This window comes from Muscardinus avellanarius, assembly GCF_963383645.1.
Source record: "Muscardinus avellanarius genome assembly, chromosome: 1".
Taxonomy (NCBI): domain Eukaryota; kingdom Metazoa; phylum Chordata; class Mammalia; order Rodentia; family Gliridae; genus Muscardinus; species Muscardinus avellanarius.
The window spans coordinates 114,359,033-114,377,646 of NC_137786.1; the positions used below are offsets into that span (position 1 = coordinate 114,359,033).

Below are 18,614 nucleotides of genomic sequence, written 5' to 3' on the forward strand. Positions count from 1 at the left end.
CCAGACAAAAATTTAACTCAGAAACTAGGGTCAGTATAAGAAATGGCAGTAGAGGCAGGAGATAACCTCTTGTACTCCTGAGCAGGTAGACTGCCAAGCCACTGCAGGAAGTCCCCAGCAGAATACCCACATGATCTTGGACATGGAATCCAGAGGAATTCCCAAAGGACAGAAGGGGGCAGGAGTACAGAATATGTCCTGCCACTGTTTGTGGCGGTGGGGAGTGGAGAGCAATCTGGTTGTGGGCCAAGGTGATGGCTGGTCACCATGGAGCCCTAGAAGCCCTCAGACATGGCAGGCTAGATGTGCACACAGCCAACAGACAGGTCTTGCAACTAAAGGCTTAAGGAGAAAGAAAGAAGAGAGTATGAAATCACAGAAACATTTCTGTGCATGAAAAACAACATACGAATTGAATGTGGTGGCAGATGCTAGTCATTCCAGGACTTGGGAAGCTGAGATAGGAGGATCACAGGTTTGAAGACAGCCTCAGCAACATGGTGAGCCCCTGTTTCCAAATAAAGAATAAAATAGTGCTGGGGAGATGTCATCTAGGTCAGAGGTAAAACACCTTTGGGTTCAATCTCCAGTACCACAAAATAAAAATAAAAACAAACAAACAAACCTAACACACAGAACATTGTGCATCTTACAAAATGGATGAAAGAGAGTGAAATAGAAAAGGAATAAGTAAGCTCAAAGAGGGACCGTTCTGAGACCACAGAGTATGCCTTTAATAAAGAATGTAATTAGCTCATCTCTGGGCCCCCAGGGTCAAATTAAAATAAACACACTAAACCAAAAACAAATAACACAGACAGGAGCATAAGAGACTCGATACAGACAGAAAGTGAGGTGGTGGGATTAGAAATTTGGTGCTAGAACTCTGGAATGGCTTCTGAAAGGGGAGGAGTCCCTTAGCCCCACATGTGGGGAAGCTGCATGGGTGCTTCCATCCCAGGATGCTAGGGGATTGTGGGAAGATGGCCGCATGTCTGATGGAGCCATATGTGAATGGGGTTCACGATGAGTCACAAGCAGGAAGGAAAGGTGGCCCTTGGTCCTGAGCAGGGAGAAACATCACCATTGGCCATTCAAGAGTCCATTCTGCTGGGGATATGATGGTAATTTCAGGCAATTAGGCTGTAATCCATAATCTCACTGTGTAATGGAGCTTTGTTGAGATGAGATGATTCCTACACTACACAAGGGTGAGAATTACAAGCCCAGAAAAGCTCCACTTAAAGAGGCTTAACATAATTGGTCCCCACACAGTTCTCAAGAAAGCTGTGCCCTCGGAGTCCAGGGTTTGTGAGTGTTTTGCAAATAATCAGTGCCCCGAGGAGATTTTGTAAAACTTTTCTTGGAGTCCAAATAAATAAGAAATCACCTGAGTATGGTGGCTTTACAAATGCTCTCCCTACATTTCCTAGTTTAAAATATATACATATACAGCTGGGTGTGGTGGCACACACTTGTAATCTCAGCATTTGGGAGGCTGAGACAGGAGGATGGAGGTTCGAGGACAGCTTGAGCTACTTAGTGAAGCAAACCCTGTTTTCAAAATAAAGAATAAAAAATAGGGCTGGGTGTGTAACTTATTACCACAAAAGAAAGAAAGAGAAAGAGAAAGAGAGAGAGAGAGAGAGAGAGAGAGAGAGAGAGAGAGAGAGAAAGACCAACCTGGGAGATAAGCATTATTCTCCATAATCCATACATTTTGGGGGGGGATGCTGGGAATTGAACCCAGGGAGATTCTATCTCTGAGCTACACCCATAACTATATATATATATATATATATATATATATATATATATATATATATATTTTTTTTTTTTTTTTTAATTTTGAAACAGGGTCTCGCTAAATTGCTGAGAACCTCCCAAAGTACTGGGATTACAGGCATGTACCACCATACCTGGCTCACACTTCATTCCTTGCTGGCTTTACTTGAAAAGTAAAGAAGAGTGCAAACAAAGAGAAAAAAAACACATCCTGTCACTGCCTAGGTTTAGCTCCTGTTAATATACTGACATTTTAGTTTCCTCACTATTTATGTATATACTTCTATATATTAAAATATATGACCATATAAATATGTTCACCTAAAATTAATTAGAACATGATAGCAAAGTTCAAATGTCTTTTGACTTACACTCTTAGTTGCTGCCTACTCATAACTATTATTATAATATTGGTGTGAAATGTTACACTGGCCTATTTTAAATATTTGTACATATACACATAAATATTGGTAAATATACATTCATAGGTCTATAAATACATAGTAACTTAAGAGTTTTGTTCTACTCACAGAATCATGGTCAGGAAAAGCACCTTGGAGGACAGGTGGGGAGAACACAGAGGGGCTGGAAAGGTTTGGGGATGAAACAAATAAGTTTGTTATTTAGCCTACTTAATGTTACAACAGCTTCACTGCCAGAAATAGCTCCACTGTAATTGATTTTTATTTAAAAATATCACAGAGATACCTTAGCATCTAAGAGCCAATGGCTGCTTCCTAAACAGATTCTACTCTGGGCACATTGGTCTGGCATCCTAACCCATAGTCAGGGTGGACTATAGAAGTTATAATTAGCAGAAAAAAAGCCCTCTAAGCAGCACCTTTTTTATACCCTTAGTCCTTTTCAATTTTTTTTTTGAAACAGGGTCTCACTGGGTTTCTGAGAGTCTCACTACATTGCTGGGGTTGCCCCCAAATCTATGATTCTCCTGTCTTGGCCTCCCAAGTACTGGAAATACAGGTGTGCATCACCATAGCCAGGTTAGCCCCTTTGTTTCAATTCAGATTCTCTTTTTCCACTTTTAATGATGATCTCTAATCAACAAGTACCTTAGGAGATAATGTAGGTAAATTCTGAAAGTAAATGACAGCTGGTGTTTAGTGCTGAGTTTTAGCAACTGGCTCCAGTGGGTTGAAAACTCAGGGTAACCCTGGCATCATGCAAGAGGATGCCCTGTAACCAGCCTCAGCTGGTGAGCTCCTGGACAGGTGCTTGGCCAAGCAGAACAGTGCTGGGCACTGCCCTCCCTGTGGAAAGACAGAGCTGCTTTGTCTCTCCTGACATATCTCACACTTAAAGATGGCCCAAGGAGGATATGACAGGATTGGTCCTTTAAAAACTTATGGAGTAAATGGGTCCGCAGAGAGTGACAATGTGAAAGAGGAATGTCCCCTTTTTACCTACATCTTTCCTGTCATGTCTCTAAAACAGTGTCATTGGCAGGAATTTTATGCTACTTTCTATTAAGGAAGATGTGGCGACAGGGAAGGGAAAGGTTTTGAAGCACTACAGAAGTCTGCTTGTCCTTTTCCTGGCTGTGGAGCCAAGTGGCAGCCACTTAAAAATGTGATGTTCAAGCCAAGCATGGTGGTGCATGCCTGTGATCCCAGTACTTGGGAGGCTGAGATAAGAGGATCATAGGTTCAAGACCAGTCTCAGAAACTTAGTGAGATTCTGTTTCAAAATAAAAAATAATATAAAAAAGGGATTAGGGTCTAGCTCAGAGGCAGAACACCCCTGGGTTCATACTGCAGCACCCTACCCCAAATGTGGAGTTAAGAGCCCTGTCTATACTGTAAAAGACACTAGATATACCAGGTGCTTTCATTTTTAGTATATGGGTCCTCTGAACAAAAAACAATGACATCTTCCATAAATATAATGTAATGCATATATGTAACATTGCATGTATGTAACTGCTTGGAAAAGACAGGCATATGCATTTTCTTATAACTGGTGTGAACACTGGCCTCTCACTCCCAGCTAAAATCTTCAGAAAATCAAGTAAATATAACTAACATGAAGAGTTTTTATGATATTTTGAGGAGAAGTGGGGAAAGTAAAGAGGAGGAGACTTCAGATTAGGTGACAATGTCTCTCTTGAATTCATAACACTGTTGATCAGAGAATCTGAGTCAAAGCCAGAGCCTGTGGAGAGGCAGATGAACTCATTTCCAGACACGGTGAGACAACCCAGGTGGGACAGGATACAAAGAACGAACTGCTGCTACTACCTTATGTTTTGAACATGCAGAACTTTCTGAAAAATATCTATAAGGTCCCAGAAGAAACTTGTGTGGCCCACTTATATTCATGTCTATGATTCAATGGGACATCGATTCACATGCTGGAGTCAGAACAAGTTTGTTTTGCCAAACACATTGGGGAAACTATTGTTCCTTTCTACTTTATGGCAGTTGACCTAAACAAAAAGAAAAGCTGGGCCCCACCACCATCCACCCATCTCATGAGCTCCCAGAACACCCTCTATGTTCACCCTCCCTACCACTTGACACAAACCATCGCAACAACCTGTTGACTTGCTTGTCTCCCTGCATCCCTGAAACCAGAGGTTGTATCCTGGTCATCGCTGTAGTACCTCTGCCTGGCACAGAGATGACCAACCATGTTTATGCACAGCATGAGTGAATGCAAGAAGAACACAGTGTGCCCTGTCTGGAGTAATTAATTCCACCTTGCTTAGAATAAGCCTATTTTATTAAGTGCAAGGAAATAAGTGGTTACAGTGCAGAGCAGTCAGAAATAAGTACCTCATTTAGTAATGGGCAGGGACCAATAATAAAAATTGTACTGCTCTGCCAAGTAGCCCAATGTCTTAACTGACTACATTAAAGATCTAATTTAGTTAAATCTTCAACAAAGCTCAGAGTATCCAAAGAGTACTGTGTTTAATTACAGGGAAGGCCTATTGATTGGATCAGTTAAAATTTTATGTGATGAATGTGGGCAAAGAAAAAAACATGTAGCCCCAACTAACTTTCAGGCAGCTCTGAGGAATGGTGGGTGTGGAGCTGCTAAGACAGGAAAGGCAAAGTAGCCATGTACTGTGTAGAATCATAGCGAAGAAAACACAATCGTACCTTGCTCTGCACAGCTATCCATGGTGAGGAACAGAAGATGAGAAAGGCCATAAGAGACCCCTCAAGGTACACTGAGTGGGTGAAAATCGTCCAGTATTTAGGGTCTAGTACATTGACATTCAAAGGCTTCTGGAAAATTCTTTGAGAACCACATTTAATTAGCAATAAAAACAAATAAACCCAACCCATGGGTAAGATATACATTCCACAGGAAAGAAACAAATTTCTTAAAATGTTATTATTGAAATGTAAATGAAATACACATTAGATAAATTTGTATAAACCATATTAATGGCACAAACTTAAACAGTAATGTGATCAGGAAAAACACTTTGACTATAATGTGTGTCCATGTGTGCACATTTATAATTGTTTAAAGTCCATGTTAGTTTTCAAATATCTAAGGATTTTTATGAAATAAAGATATCATGGAGCTAACCTTTCCACACCACTCAACACAACCACTACTAATTTGGGGGGCATTTACTATGTGCCAGGCATTGGGTGACTACTTTATGAATATAATCTAATTTCCCTGCATTGGGTGCTGATATTATCCCCACCTCATGGCAGAGTAAACTGAGGCATAGAGAATTTAGGTAACTTTCCAAAGACTCCTGGGGCTTTGCAGGCCAGGCCACGACCCCATGCAGTCTGTTTCTGGAGCTCTGGTACACGTATAAGTACCTCCACACTATGCTGTTTTTAACGCCGACCTCCAGAGTGGGAGGAAATGGAGAGGGCTTTGGCTTTTTGCTAATTACAATCAAGGGCTATTCTGTGTAATTCACGTTACAGAAGGAAATTTATTCGAAACCACAATATGTAATTATACCCAAGGCCAGTATTTCCTTCACAAAACATGCACCATCAGAATGCACTAATTAGGGTATTAGTCATAAAGATCAGAAAGGGTAACTTAGAAAATTACAGGTGGTGTTGGCCTTATTGCTAAGTAAATTTTATCAGGTTCCCTAGATGAGGCCGTTGCTGACTGGGATGATTTACACCTGCTGATTCAAGTAGAGAGAATGACATCTAATAGAGCTGGGTATGAAAGATATGCTTATACATGTGAGTGAGAATAAAGTGATGCACAGATATGAGAGGTAGGGGCACTGGCCCTTTAGTTACAGCATTAACCACAAATGAGGAACAGAGTTGCTAATGTTCAATAATAATAATCTCTTCCACATTCATACAACCAAGAATTTTTGCATATAGGTTAAAAACAGAATGATTTACACACACTAACCTTATTGAGCCACAAGTTACTTTCAAAGTGGTCTTTAATGGTTAGGGAGAAACAGCAATGGCAGAAGTCAATGGGACCTTGTAGATAGATTCCCCCTCTAGTTCAACTTGGTGTGCAAAATGACCAGGGAGAGCATGACTAGAAAGTAGCTTCCTAATGGCCCCAGATGGGAAAAGAGAATAAAGAAAGTCTAGAGATCCAGAGTCAAGTTTGGGGGGAATTATTTCTGATTGAATAATAATCTGATTGAAATTCAAATCCACAGCCAAACGAAGAGTGCCTGATGGTCTCTGGGGCGAGGGGATGCATCTTTGGAAAACAGTGCTTTCAACAATTCTGCCAAACAGTTCTAGGCCGAAACATCAGTGCCTTCAGTAATGGATCCTAGACAAAGAGTTCTCAAACTAGTGCAGGCCCTCCCTGAGGTAAATTCCAGGAATCACACACACACACACACACACACACACGTACACACACACACACACACGTACACATACACTTAACATATATAGCTATTTTAACTTTAATAATTCTATAGTAGAAGAGATGACATTTTACATTGGATTCAGGATAAACAAATGATAGCAAGTACTATAAAGAAAACTCTGCAAAAATTGAAGGGGGGAAATGAAAGGGAAAAATTCTATATGCTTCTATATGTTTTCAAATTATAAAAATATTTATTATTAGACTAACTTAAGTGATCACTTTAACAGGGCTTGGGGAAGACGCACGTACTCAGGAGTGAGAACGGCTGCTCTGACAGACTTTCACCATTTAGATTTAGGATTCCAGAAAAGTGATTTTTTTTTTTTTTTTGCAGGTCTGGGGATGGAACCCAGGGGCATTTGACCTCCGGGCTACACCCCCTGCCCTATTTTTTATTCTTTATTTTGAAACCGAGTCTCACTGAGTTGCAGAGGGCCTCACTAAGTAGCTGAGGCTGTCCGCGAACCGCGATCCTCCAGGTCTCAGCCTCCCGAATGCTGGGATTACAAGCGTGCGCCACCACGCCCGGCTAAAGTGATGTTTTTAAATGTTACCTGTACACTTGGCATTTCAAAACCACCTTCCAGAACGACTCCCAAACCAGAACGTTGCTGACTCACAAGACTGAGCTTCCATGGAATTCTGGGGGTGGCCCTTGGCTCCCCAGGCCTGCCCCTCCCAGCCCTGTGCCGGGAAGGCCTGGCCGCCCACACTCACCCTCCTCCGGAGCCGGTCGCGCTCCTCTCGGATGGCATTCATGGTGGCCTTGGTCCGGTTCAGCTCCTCCTCTTTGCTGCACAGCATAGCTGTCAGGCTCTCGTTCTCTTCCCTTAGCCCAGCCAGCTCCTTCTCCCACCGGGACCGCTCTTCAGCCAGGTTGGGATACAGGTCCCGGCCCAGCACCCCCTCGATCTCCTCAACTGTCTGTAAAACACCACCACCAAGAAAAGCCACATGTTACTTTGGAGATGGGGGATGGGGAGAGGGCAGGTGTATGCAGAGGACAGGCTCTGGGCCACTTGGCTATGAACAGGGATCATGACTGGCGCACCCCCACGTCACTCTCCCCAACTTCAGATGAGGTTCTCACTTGCCTGGGCCATGCACTGTGTCCCTAGCAGTCCCTAGAGAAAGGAAAACACAGTCCCTGCTGCTGTGTAGGCCTACATGTGGTGCTAACCACCATGTCCGCAGCTGCACCTGAGTTCTAGAGTTGGTCATGTGGCCAGGCACCAGGCCAATTAGTGATCCTGAAAAAGCAGCGACAAATACAAGGTTGCAAACTGCACACACAAGTCTAATTGGAAAAGTTCCTGAACTACAGGCCTCCCGGGTGCCAGCTCAGCATCAAGGTAGATCACATCACCAGTTCCAGCTTTCAGTGTCACATCAGAATTCAGATGCTGCAAATGAGGTTCAGTCCCAAGATGTGAAAGACAAAAATAAACTTCGGTGACACAGAAAAGACGAAGCTCATTGTGGAGGTTTCTCAGACAGCAGGGATTTAATTAATAAGATAGCTATGAACTAAAAAGGAAATCTTCATAGTATTTGAAGGTTTATTAAAAATTCATTTACAATAGTATTGATGGGAAAAAAGATGCATAAAATTAGAAAAAGGGGAAGAAGTTATTCTCTTGTTCCAGAAACTATTCATTCATATGTATTATCCTTTGTAAAGGGAAGTATAAGCCAGCTGATTTTAAACAGAAGGGAGAATTTCTGTGCGGGGATAGAAGGCAGTGAAGTGCTAGAATGAGAAACAGAAGGTTTTAAATACTATAAGCATAAGGACATGCCACTCTCAGACACTCACATACTTCCCTGAAGACAGTCACCCACATCTTGCTGCCACTTTCCCCATGCTGTGCTTTATTCCTCCTCTAAAATCCAAGACTCTTGTCCTAGATGGCTCTGTTCCAAGCCCCTCTCTGTCCCTTGCTTGTTGGCAGAAATCCTCTCTTCTGCTCAGTGCTGGGACCGGGCTAGGATCTAAGTTGACATTACCGTCAAATATGGGGCCTGGGAGACTTCAAAGAGAAAAACACCAGGGACTGCTTCTCCTCTGCCCAAACTACATCACCTATATATTTGCAGCTGAGATAAATACAAATGGGAAACTTGTGTTATAAATATGCACCATCATTTACCATGCAATGCCACAGCTCTTTTGGGAAACTCAGGATTCTTGTCAATAGAAACTTGGGCCTAGATTGTCACTTTGCATAAATTCCTCCCTGAAGTTTGAATCGCTAGGCCCAAGGTGATCACTAGGTCACTAAGCTATGGTGAAATAATATAAAGACACCTGTAGCCCAGGATCAACAGGACTTGGCTTTCCCATTGTTCAGGAAGAATTTCTGCTGAGACAGCAAATTCCCCTCACCTTCCTCCTTCTTCAGCAATAAGATTAAAGTATGTAAATGGCCTGACTGAAACCTAATTGCATTGTACTAGGGACAGGATGACTCACTCGGGCCTGAACCTTCCCCTCTCTTAGCAACATGGATCCATAACTCATGAAATTATGTTCTAGAGATCCTAAAGGCTCTAATCAGGTTTCCAAAGTAAATGTGCAACTTAAGCTCTCTCTCTGAGGAACACATGAAAATGGTGTTGCTCAGCATGAATAATCTAACCATCTCCAAGAAAACTCCCTTTTATAGCAAAGCCAGAGACTGTTGATATAATGATATAATGATTTTTTTCCCAAAGTAATTCAGCCCACAAAATGTACAGGGCTCTACCTGGGGGCCCAATCTAGATACAGCAGGTGTCTGAGACAGCCACAGGAAGAGAGGGTTCTGGTCACTCTGTTCCATAACCTCAGAGATCCAGGCAGGAGGAGACGCCTACCTTGATAGCCAGGTCACAGTGCTCGCTGGCCGTGGTCAGCTGCTCGATGTGCCTGTCCACCTCGGCCACGGAGAGGCTGCAGCTACTCTTCTTCCTGCCACAGACGACACTCTCGAGCCCTGTCAGCACCCTCTGCAGTTCTGAGTTCAGGTCACTGCAGTTATCTGTGAGTGAACAAGGGCAAATGCATCACGAAGCAGGCACAATGATGACAGATGCACCCAGCATGAGGGGCACATCCCAGTGGCATTTCGAAGTTCAACATGAGCCAGCCTCATCTCGCAGGCTGCCAGCACTACCTCCAGGGCTTGCAGCCAGTGTAAAGCTCTTTAGTAAGGAGTGTCCAACCCTGGTCATTTTCTAGAGAACTCAACTGCCCTGAATCTTTGCCTTTTGCTCCAAGGCAGCGGCACCTAGGTTTCCTTAAGTGAGAACAATCAAGTGCCCCACAGGAGGCTGTGGCACTTCACACGACTCTGGTCGACCTTCCTGCTCAGCCACTCAGACCAGGACCAACTCCAGAGTTTCAGTTGTACTAACCAGGCCCAACCCTGCTTAGCTTCCGAGATCAGATGAGATCGGGCGCGTTCAGGGTGGTATGGCCGTAGAGTTTCAGTTGTAATCTTATAATCTTACTAAACAAAGAACAAAAAGCCTCAGCATGAGTAAACATTCTAGGCATTTTTAAAAATAGAAATTGTAAGAGAAAGCTCTTGCCCTCAACGAGCTTAAAATCTGGGCTCCTTGCCCGATATACCAATCTAAACACCACTCCATCTTTGCAATTTATTCCATGTTCTTCCATCAGGGAAAAAAAAATAACAAGCTCCTAATACATTCCATATTGTTTTCACCATACCAGGGCTCCAGCAGCATAATCAGAAAAATATGAACATTCCATGTCTGGAGTCTACAGTTTGGAGTCTGAAAGTCATAAAATTCTTGTTTTCTTTTTCTTTCAGTCCTAGAGGTTGAACCCAGAGGCATTATACATCCAAGCTATAAACCCTAGCCCTATTATATTATTTTATTTTGAAGCAGGTCTCACTATGTTGCTGAGGCTGGCCTTGAACCTGTGATCCTCTTATTTTGGCCTCCCAAGTACTGAGCTTACAGGAGCACAGGAGTGTGCCACCACTCCCAGATGAGAGTCATAAACTCTAATACTTTAATCTTAGTTACTTTTAACTGGTAGACATCCAGGGCCTGGTCAAGGAAAGAAAATTAATTATAATTGTAACATGAGCTAGCTATGTCTTAGAAGATAGATTTCTTTAGGGAAAAAAGGCCTCCTTAAAGCCAAACATGTGTGTGTGTGTGTGTGTGTGTGTGTGTGTGTGTGTGTGTGTTACTGGGGGTGGAACCCAGGGGCTTTTCTACTTCTGGGCTATACTCCCCAGACCTATTTTTTTTATACTTTATTGGGAAACAGGGTCTCACTAAGTTGCTGAGAGCCTCACGCAGTAGCTAAGGCTGGCTTCGAACCTGTGCAATCCTCCTGTCTCAGCCTCCCAAGAACAGGGATTACAAGCGTGAGCCACCACGCCCGGCCAAACACAAATCTTTTAACCTGTTATTCTGGATACTCTATCTCACCATGCCATTCAGTGATTGTAAGAAGAAAGTGTTAACTAAATGCAGTCTCCCATGTGTACCTTCCCTCTACCTCCAGTTTAATTTCTGCATGAAAGAAGCTCAATGCTTCTCAGTCTCTCTGCTTGTCAGAGGTTCAACGCACTCACATGGCCAAATGCTCCTGGGTCTTAACTTTGGAAGACTTTTAAAAAAATCTTAGCATAACAGAACCAGGATCGCTAGGGATATTTTAGCCACGCCACTTGGCTGTTCATATCTGTAGGTTACCTAAATCTTGAGAGAAAACCAGCTTGAGGCTTTCACTCCAAACAATCCCCACAATTATTCCTCCAACTTCTCAAAATGATTCCTCCCTGATCTCGCTTATCTCTATGCTAGGAACACCATCCACTTAGTTACTCAGCAGCGCTGAGGCAGCTTTGAGGTTCTTTTGCCTCGTGTTCTAAACCCAATCCATCTTGTGACCACAGCCTCCCAAATAGACTCTTCCTACCATCATCTCCACTGATACCACCCTGCTTTAAGCCACCATCATTTCTCAAGTGAGACACTGCAATAGCCCAACCACCATTGCCCAGGTCAGCAGCCAAGGTGAGCCTCTTAAAGACATCAATCCAATCATGTTCCTTTCCCAGCTGGAACTGCCCAATGGCTTCTGCTGTCATTCAACTCAAGTCCAAACTCCTTACCAGAGACTGTAAAACTCTGCATGATCAAGACTGATGTTCTCAGATTAATCTGCACTGTAGAATTCTCTGGGAAGCTTTTTTTTTTTTAAAAAAAATGCCAGTGTCCAGGCCCCACTCCAGGCCAATTAAATCACAACCTCTGTGGGTGGGGTGTGGACACCAGCATTTAAGTTCCTCAAATAATTCTTGTGTGTGTGTGTGTGTGTGGTACTGGGGATGAAACCCAGGAGCATTCTACTGCCAATTTACACTACCAGGCCTATATTTTATTCTTTATTTTGAAACAGTCTCGCTGAGTTGCAAAGGGCCTCCTGAAGTAGCTGAGGCTATCTGTGAACCGCGATCCTCCTATTTCAGCTTCCCAAATGCTGGAATTACAAGCGTGTGCTACCACACCCAGCTTCCTCAGCTAATTCTAATGCATACTCAGGGTGAGAGCCATTGCTGGCCCTCACCTCTCTGTCCTCCTTCCCCTGTGTGTCTACTCTCTGTCCACATTCCTGGCTTTCTCTCTATCCTTGCCAAGTGCCAAATTCTAGCCTGTCTCACAGGTTCTTTTACCTTTGCTGTTTCCTCTGCCTATACTAATTACCACACAAATTTCTATGTACACAGCCATCTCTTCACCAAGCTTTTCTCTATGGGTTCCATCTCCCTCTGCCCAGTCCCTATCCCTATTATCCTAGTTTCTTCCTGGCAATTAACATTATCTGATCTGACTTACATCTTTGTTCTTCCAATACTAAAGTGTAAGCTTCTTGAAAGATGGAACTTTGGTCGTCCACTGCATCTCCAGCAGAAAATAGCGTAGGTGATCAAAATGCATTTTTAAATGAGCAAATATAAACACCATATCACTATATATTTAAGAGACAGCAATCCTAGAAATGCAGACTATGTCAAGAGCAGCAAGCTCTACATCAACCTTCTGCTTCTCTTCCCTGTAGGACATCACATCCTGAGCTGCTAACAAGAGAGGCTCACCACTGCAGACGGCCCCCTGGACACAGTGTGAGGGTCAGGAGCCCAAGTGAGGAGCTGCACCCCCTGCACCACACAGGCCTTTTCTCTGAATGATCAACCCTGGGAGCAGGTTTCCTGGTGCCCTGAGCTGGAATGAACACATGTTTCTGAATTCTTTGCATTACTAAGTACTTAGAGACAGGATGAAAAAACCATCCACACTGGCTTCCCATACAAGTCACCAGGCTCCAGGGTCATGTCACATGGGCCTGCTGTGGGGTTCACACGATGGGGCTGTGGGGGTGGCAACCAGGCTGATTCCTGAGGATGTTGGGCCAGAGGGAACAGGAAGAGGGACTAGAGATCAGGTCAGTATTTCTTTCACATTTTATACTCAGACGGCTCTTGAGTCCCATCCTCAGGCTGTAAGCAGTGTACAAAATGACAAAGAGCCTATCCTCAAGTCTGAGAGGCTCATGGATATACCAGCAAATACTAAAGCCCCCACTGTTAGCTGCCTGTCGCTACCCTGGAAAGTACCCATAAAGAACACAGTGCAAGTACAGGCTAGAGAATTGGGAGGCTGCAAGAGAGGTATTTAAGTTATTGCACAGACTGAGAAGAGCTCATGAGCACTGCCCCCCCAACCAAGGAGCTCCAAGTGCCTTCCTTGGTCTTAGGAAGCTGAATGTGTAAGAATACACACTGGGTGATAAAGCTCGTCTCCTCCATCCATTACCCACAGAGATCCCCACAAACCCCAATAATGACCTGCTGACACTAATCCCTGCTTGATCTCCATGGAAGGACAAGGTGGCCAGGGCAGCAGGAGCAGACATGCTGGGGCCCCTCATAGTCTGAGGTGCTATCACAAAGCACCTACTACTCACCACCATGCATCCCCTTAAAACACCACTCCATATGGGGAGGAACTGTCTTTCAGAGTCTGTGGCATGTTCTTCCAAAAGTGTACTTATAAGAAGTTCCAAACTGCTTCCTTTGGTCTACAATGCTCTTCATCCTCTGGCCTCCCCCAGAGACTAGACCTTCAGTTGGAGGCAGTTGGTGTCATTAAGGGACCAAAGGGAGTGAGCTAAGTCAATACAAGGGTCCAGGGGTTCCAGGCTACACAGACTGTGCCACAGTGAGGCAGGCCCGACAGTGATTGAGATCTTGAGACAGGATAATGGTCCTTTGGTTGATCAACAGTCCCCACAGTTTAGAAAGGGCTTTCACATACTCCATCATATTCCATCCCATTATGCAGGTGGGTAAACCTGTTCCAACAGGAGATATAGGAAACCTCTAGAGCTGGGGGTAGGCACTGACTGTAAACCGCAGCTTCCCTCAGAGCCCCAGCCTCCCTCAGCCACGCTGGGGGTGTAGCTCAGAGGTAGAATGCTCCTGGGTTCCATCCCCAGCACAAAAGAGGGAGGGAGGGGACCATAAAATACAATGCAGAGGGAATTCGGGAAAGGGCCAAGCTCATTTAATCTGGACATGTGGCCTTCCAGTTGTCTTCTTTGCTCTAGTGATGGAACGGACCTCTCCTTTGACCAGATGATACAAATAAGTCCCTACAGCCAAAGATGGTGGGGTTGTGGTGTGTCGAATTGCCTTTTTTTTTTTTCCAGTACTTTTTTTTTTCCCCAGTACTGGGGATGGAACCCAGGGGCATTGTACCTCTGATCTACACCCCCAGCCCTATTTTTTATTCTTTATTTTGAAACAGGGCCTCACAAAGTAGTTGAGACTGTCTGCAAACCATGTTCCTCCTGGCTCAGCCTCCCAAATTCTGGGATTACAAGTGTGCGCCACTACACCCAGCTGCCCTTCTCTCTCTCTCTCTCTCTCTCTCTCTCTCTCTCTCTCTCTCTCTCTCTCTCACACACACACACACACACACACACACGTATGTGTATATATATGTATATATGTATATATATAATCTTTTTTGCGGTGCCAAGGATGGAACCCAGGGGCTTTCTACCTCCAAGCTATACCCCAGCACTATTTTTTATTCTTTATTTTGAAACAGGTTCTCACTGAGTTGCAGAGGGCCTCACTAAGTAGTTGAGGCTGGCTACAAACCATGATCCTCCTGTCTCAGCCTCCCAAGTGCTAGGATTACATGTGTGTGCTACCATGTCTGGCTGCCCTTTTTATTTTTATAAACAGGTTTTGATGAATTGCCAAAAATCATTAGAATTTATGACTATTCTTGGGAATTAGAAGGTCTGGCAGCCCTGGGCTCATGCCATAGCAGTCTTCCAGTAGCAGGAGGTGGCCCCGTGTGATCCCTTTCTGCTCACTCGCTCCCACATGGCTGTCTCAGTCCACCTCTGTTGGAGTCTTAGGCTCCTTTGAATTTTGCTGACTTTTCTAAATGCAGCTTTTCCCAGTTAGAATTTTGATTGCAGCTGGAGAATACACAGCTCAGGTAATATTTTTATAACGAGAAACTAGGGCTTTGATTTTTTTTTGTGTGTGTGTGTGGTACTGGGGATAGAACCTAGGGGCATTCTATCTCCGAGCTACATCCCCAGTCCTATTTTTTTATTCTTTATTTGAAACAGGGTCTCACTGAGTTGCAAAGAGCCTCACTAAGTATTAGCTGAGGCTGTCTGCGAACCGCAATCCTCCCATCTCAGTCTTCCAAATGCTGGGATTATAAGTGTGCGTCACCACGCCCAGCAGGGTTTTGACTTTTATGTTGTTGTTTGAGGAAAGACCCATATACTTTGGAAATTGAGAAAGGAGATAAGAGAGCTGGGCACAGTGGTGCCCACCTGTAATCTTAGAGTTTATGTTGGGGAAGTTGAGACAGGAGGATCACAGATTTGAGTTCAGTGCACAGTAACTTAGTAAGACCCTATTTATCCACTGTTGGTAGGATTATAAATTAGTATAACTATGGAGATCAGTATGGCGGTTCCCCAAATAACCAGGAATGTAACCACCATATGACCCAGCTATACCACTCCTTGGTATCTCTCCAAAAGAACTGGAATACTATATTGGTATATGCATACCCATGTTTATATCAGCACAATTCACAACAACCAATCTAGGTGTCCTTCAATAGATGAATGAATAATGAATATGTGGTATATACACATGGTGGACTTTTACTCAGCCATAAAGAACAACAAAGTTATGTCATTTGCAGGAAAATGGATGGAACTCGAGAGGAGTAAGCTAAGTGAGAAAGCCAAGGGTTATCTGCTTTCTCTGGTATTATGCCAGTCTCAGAATACCAAGAGTTATCTGTTTTCTCTCATATGTGGAAACTAGAGAGAATACAGAAAACAAAAGGGACATCAGATAAATGAGGACAGAGACCAGCAGTAAAGTGGAAGAGGACTGGAAGAGGGCGGGGGAGGGGAAAAGAAGAATTGAGAAACAGTTCAATGGATGCTCTGCCCATATATGGAGGTATCACTGCCAATCTCAGCAACACCTACGGGAAAGGAGGAGCAGCAGGGTGAGAGCTTGGGAAAACACCACATGCTACATGCATGTGTGTGTTATATCACTTGAAACTTCACTAAGATGTATAATTTCAATGTACCAATAAAAGTATAAAAACAAAAGGGCTAGGGGTGTGAGCTCAGAGGCAGAATGCCCCTGAGTTCAAGTCACAGTACTGGGATGGGGCAAGGGAGAAAAGAGGGCTTTCTTGGCTATGAAACTTAAGGAGCATCGTAGCATTCTTGCCCAGTTAACCACATCTTGGAGGGTAAATCTGGTTTTCTTCTTTCTCTTTCAGAATCAGTTTTGCCTATTTCCAGAGTTCACAACATAAAATGATTCCAGAATTAGTTCACTTTGAAACAGGTGTTAAAATTTCTGCTTTTGTTAAAAATTTTTGCTTTTGTCTTTAACCACCCCCCCACCTCAGAAAAATCCTAACCCACACAAAAGTCCAGCGGACTGGGTTAAATGTTACAACGTAGGCCACCTGATTCTGAGCAACCCAGTCTTGACCAGATGGCTCAGCTCCAAAATATGATTCCACATTCAAATAGCACACACTTCTGGGATTAGGTATTAGCTTCACAGTTGTGGTTAGTATCTAAAGCCCTCCATTGTCTTTTTTTCTTTTGGTCTTTTTAAGCTTTGCCTTCAAATCCCATTTCCCAGGAGGCACTGCCAGTAAGCACCAACACAGAGACTCCCCAAGCACAGACCTAGGAAGCAATAACTGTATTCATTCAGCGACGTGTCCCAGAGACTCTCAGTGCTTGGCATGGAGTCGGCATTTGATAAACATTGGATGAGCTGCAAGCAAAAGGAAATGAAAGATTTTTGATAAGCCAACTTTTAAAAGTGTTAAGTTTTGAGCTGGGCTGGGTGGCACACACTTGGAATCCCAGTACTTGGGAGGCTGAGACAGAAGGATCGCAGGTTCGCAGCCAGCCTCAGCTGCTCAGTGAGGCCCTCCGCGACTGAATGAGATCCTGTTTTAAAATAAAGAATAAGAAATAGGGCTAGGGGAATAGCTCAGAGGTAGAATGCCCCTGGGTTTAATCCCTAGTACTGCAAAAAAAAGTGTTAAATTTTCATTGCCTGTTCCTTAATCAAGTATGAAATTTAAGAGATATCAAATGAAGTATCACACCTAGCAAAAAGGCAGAAAGCTTTCAATTAAGATCTTAGATGTAGAAAGCTTTGAGTGAGGTAAGAGATAATAAGCACAGTGAATTTTAGCCAACTAAGAAAAAGAAAGTGGCTGTAAGACCACTACCATGTGCATTATAGCTCAGGAATATCCCATGTGCTCAGCTTGCACAAGGCCCTGAATTTGATCCTCAGCACCAAAACACAAAAAGAAAGATGTGCAGGTTCTTTCAGCATCAACATAACTTTGTGTGAAGAGGCAAGGCATTGCACCTCAGGGTGACAGCCCAGATTCTTCTTAGCTCTGAGATGGGACCATGAGAGCTGCTGCTTTCTGGGTATCAGCCCTGCATACAGTAAGGTGCTCCCACTGAGGACTAGTCAGAAACAGGACAAAAACAGCACTGTAAACAATAGAACCACTGACTTCCAGGTGTGAGTGCCAGGGAGAAGATGGAGGATTTGGAGGACGGAGAAGGAAAGTATCCACAGGTTAGCCCCTGCTCAATGCCTGTGTCTACCTGAGAGGATTTATAAGAATGATGTCATGATTGATTTTGGTGGTGCTGAGGGTTGAACCCAGAAGCATTCTACCTCTGAGGTATATCCCTACTCCTATTTTATTTTTTTATTTCCAAAGAGGGTCTCACTAAGTTGCAGAGGACCTCCCTAAATTGCTGAAGCTGACCACAAACATGTAATCCTCCTATTCAGCCTCCCAGTAGGATTACAGGCCTGAGCCACCACACCCAGAAATGTCATTAGAATTTAAAAATATCTCAACACTGCCAATAATGGACCAACTGGCATTGGGGACCTCTCGCTGCAACAGGGGAATGAGGACACTCTACCACCAGTGTGTTTTCTTAAAAAAAAAAATAACCACAAAACTAATAAGGAAACAACCAGGCCATTCAGACTAAGGCCTGGCCTCCTCCCAAACGTCTGCCTCGTGACAGACAAAACCAGGGCCATAGGCACCTGTTCTAGGTTACAGAGGAGCAGAGGAATATAATAACTAAGTACAATGCACCGGCCCTGATTGGATTCTAAAGGAAACAAAGTAGTAGGAGGCATTAATGGAAAACTGAGAAATGAGTGTTCCATCAGTATTAAGTCTTGGGTATGATAAGAGGCTGTGGTTATATAGGAGAAAGTTCCTGCTCCTACAAAGTTTTTGCTAAAGTATATAGGGATAAAGCATCATGATAGTTACAACTTACTTTCACTTGGCTCAGA

General features: G+C 43.7%; 1 protein-coding gene across 1 annotated transcript in view; it reads right to left on the reverse strand.

The window, feature by feature from the left end:
- Positions 1-18,614, reverse strand: part of MCC (MCC regulator of WNT signaling pathway) — a gene marked incomplete at both ends in the record, with an annotated part of 309,641 nt that overhangs the window by 73,818 nt on the left and 217,209 nt on the right. Inside the window, 2 exons of the mRNA XM_080711825.1 lie at positions 7,369-7,575; positions 9,508-9,671. Coding sequence (XP_080567951.1) covers positions 7,369-7,575; positions 9,508-9,671 — 371 coding nt within the window. The remainder of the gene's footprint in view (positions 1-7,368; positions 7,576-9,507; positions 9,672-18,614) is intronic.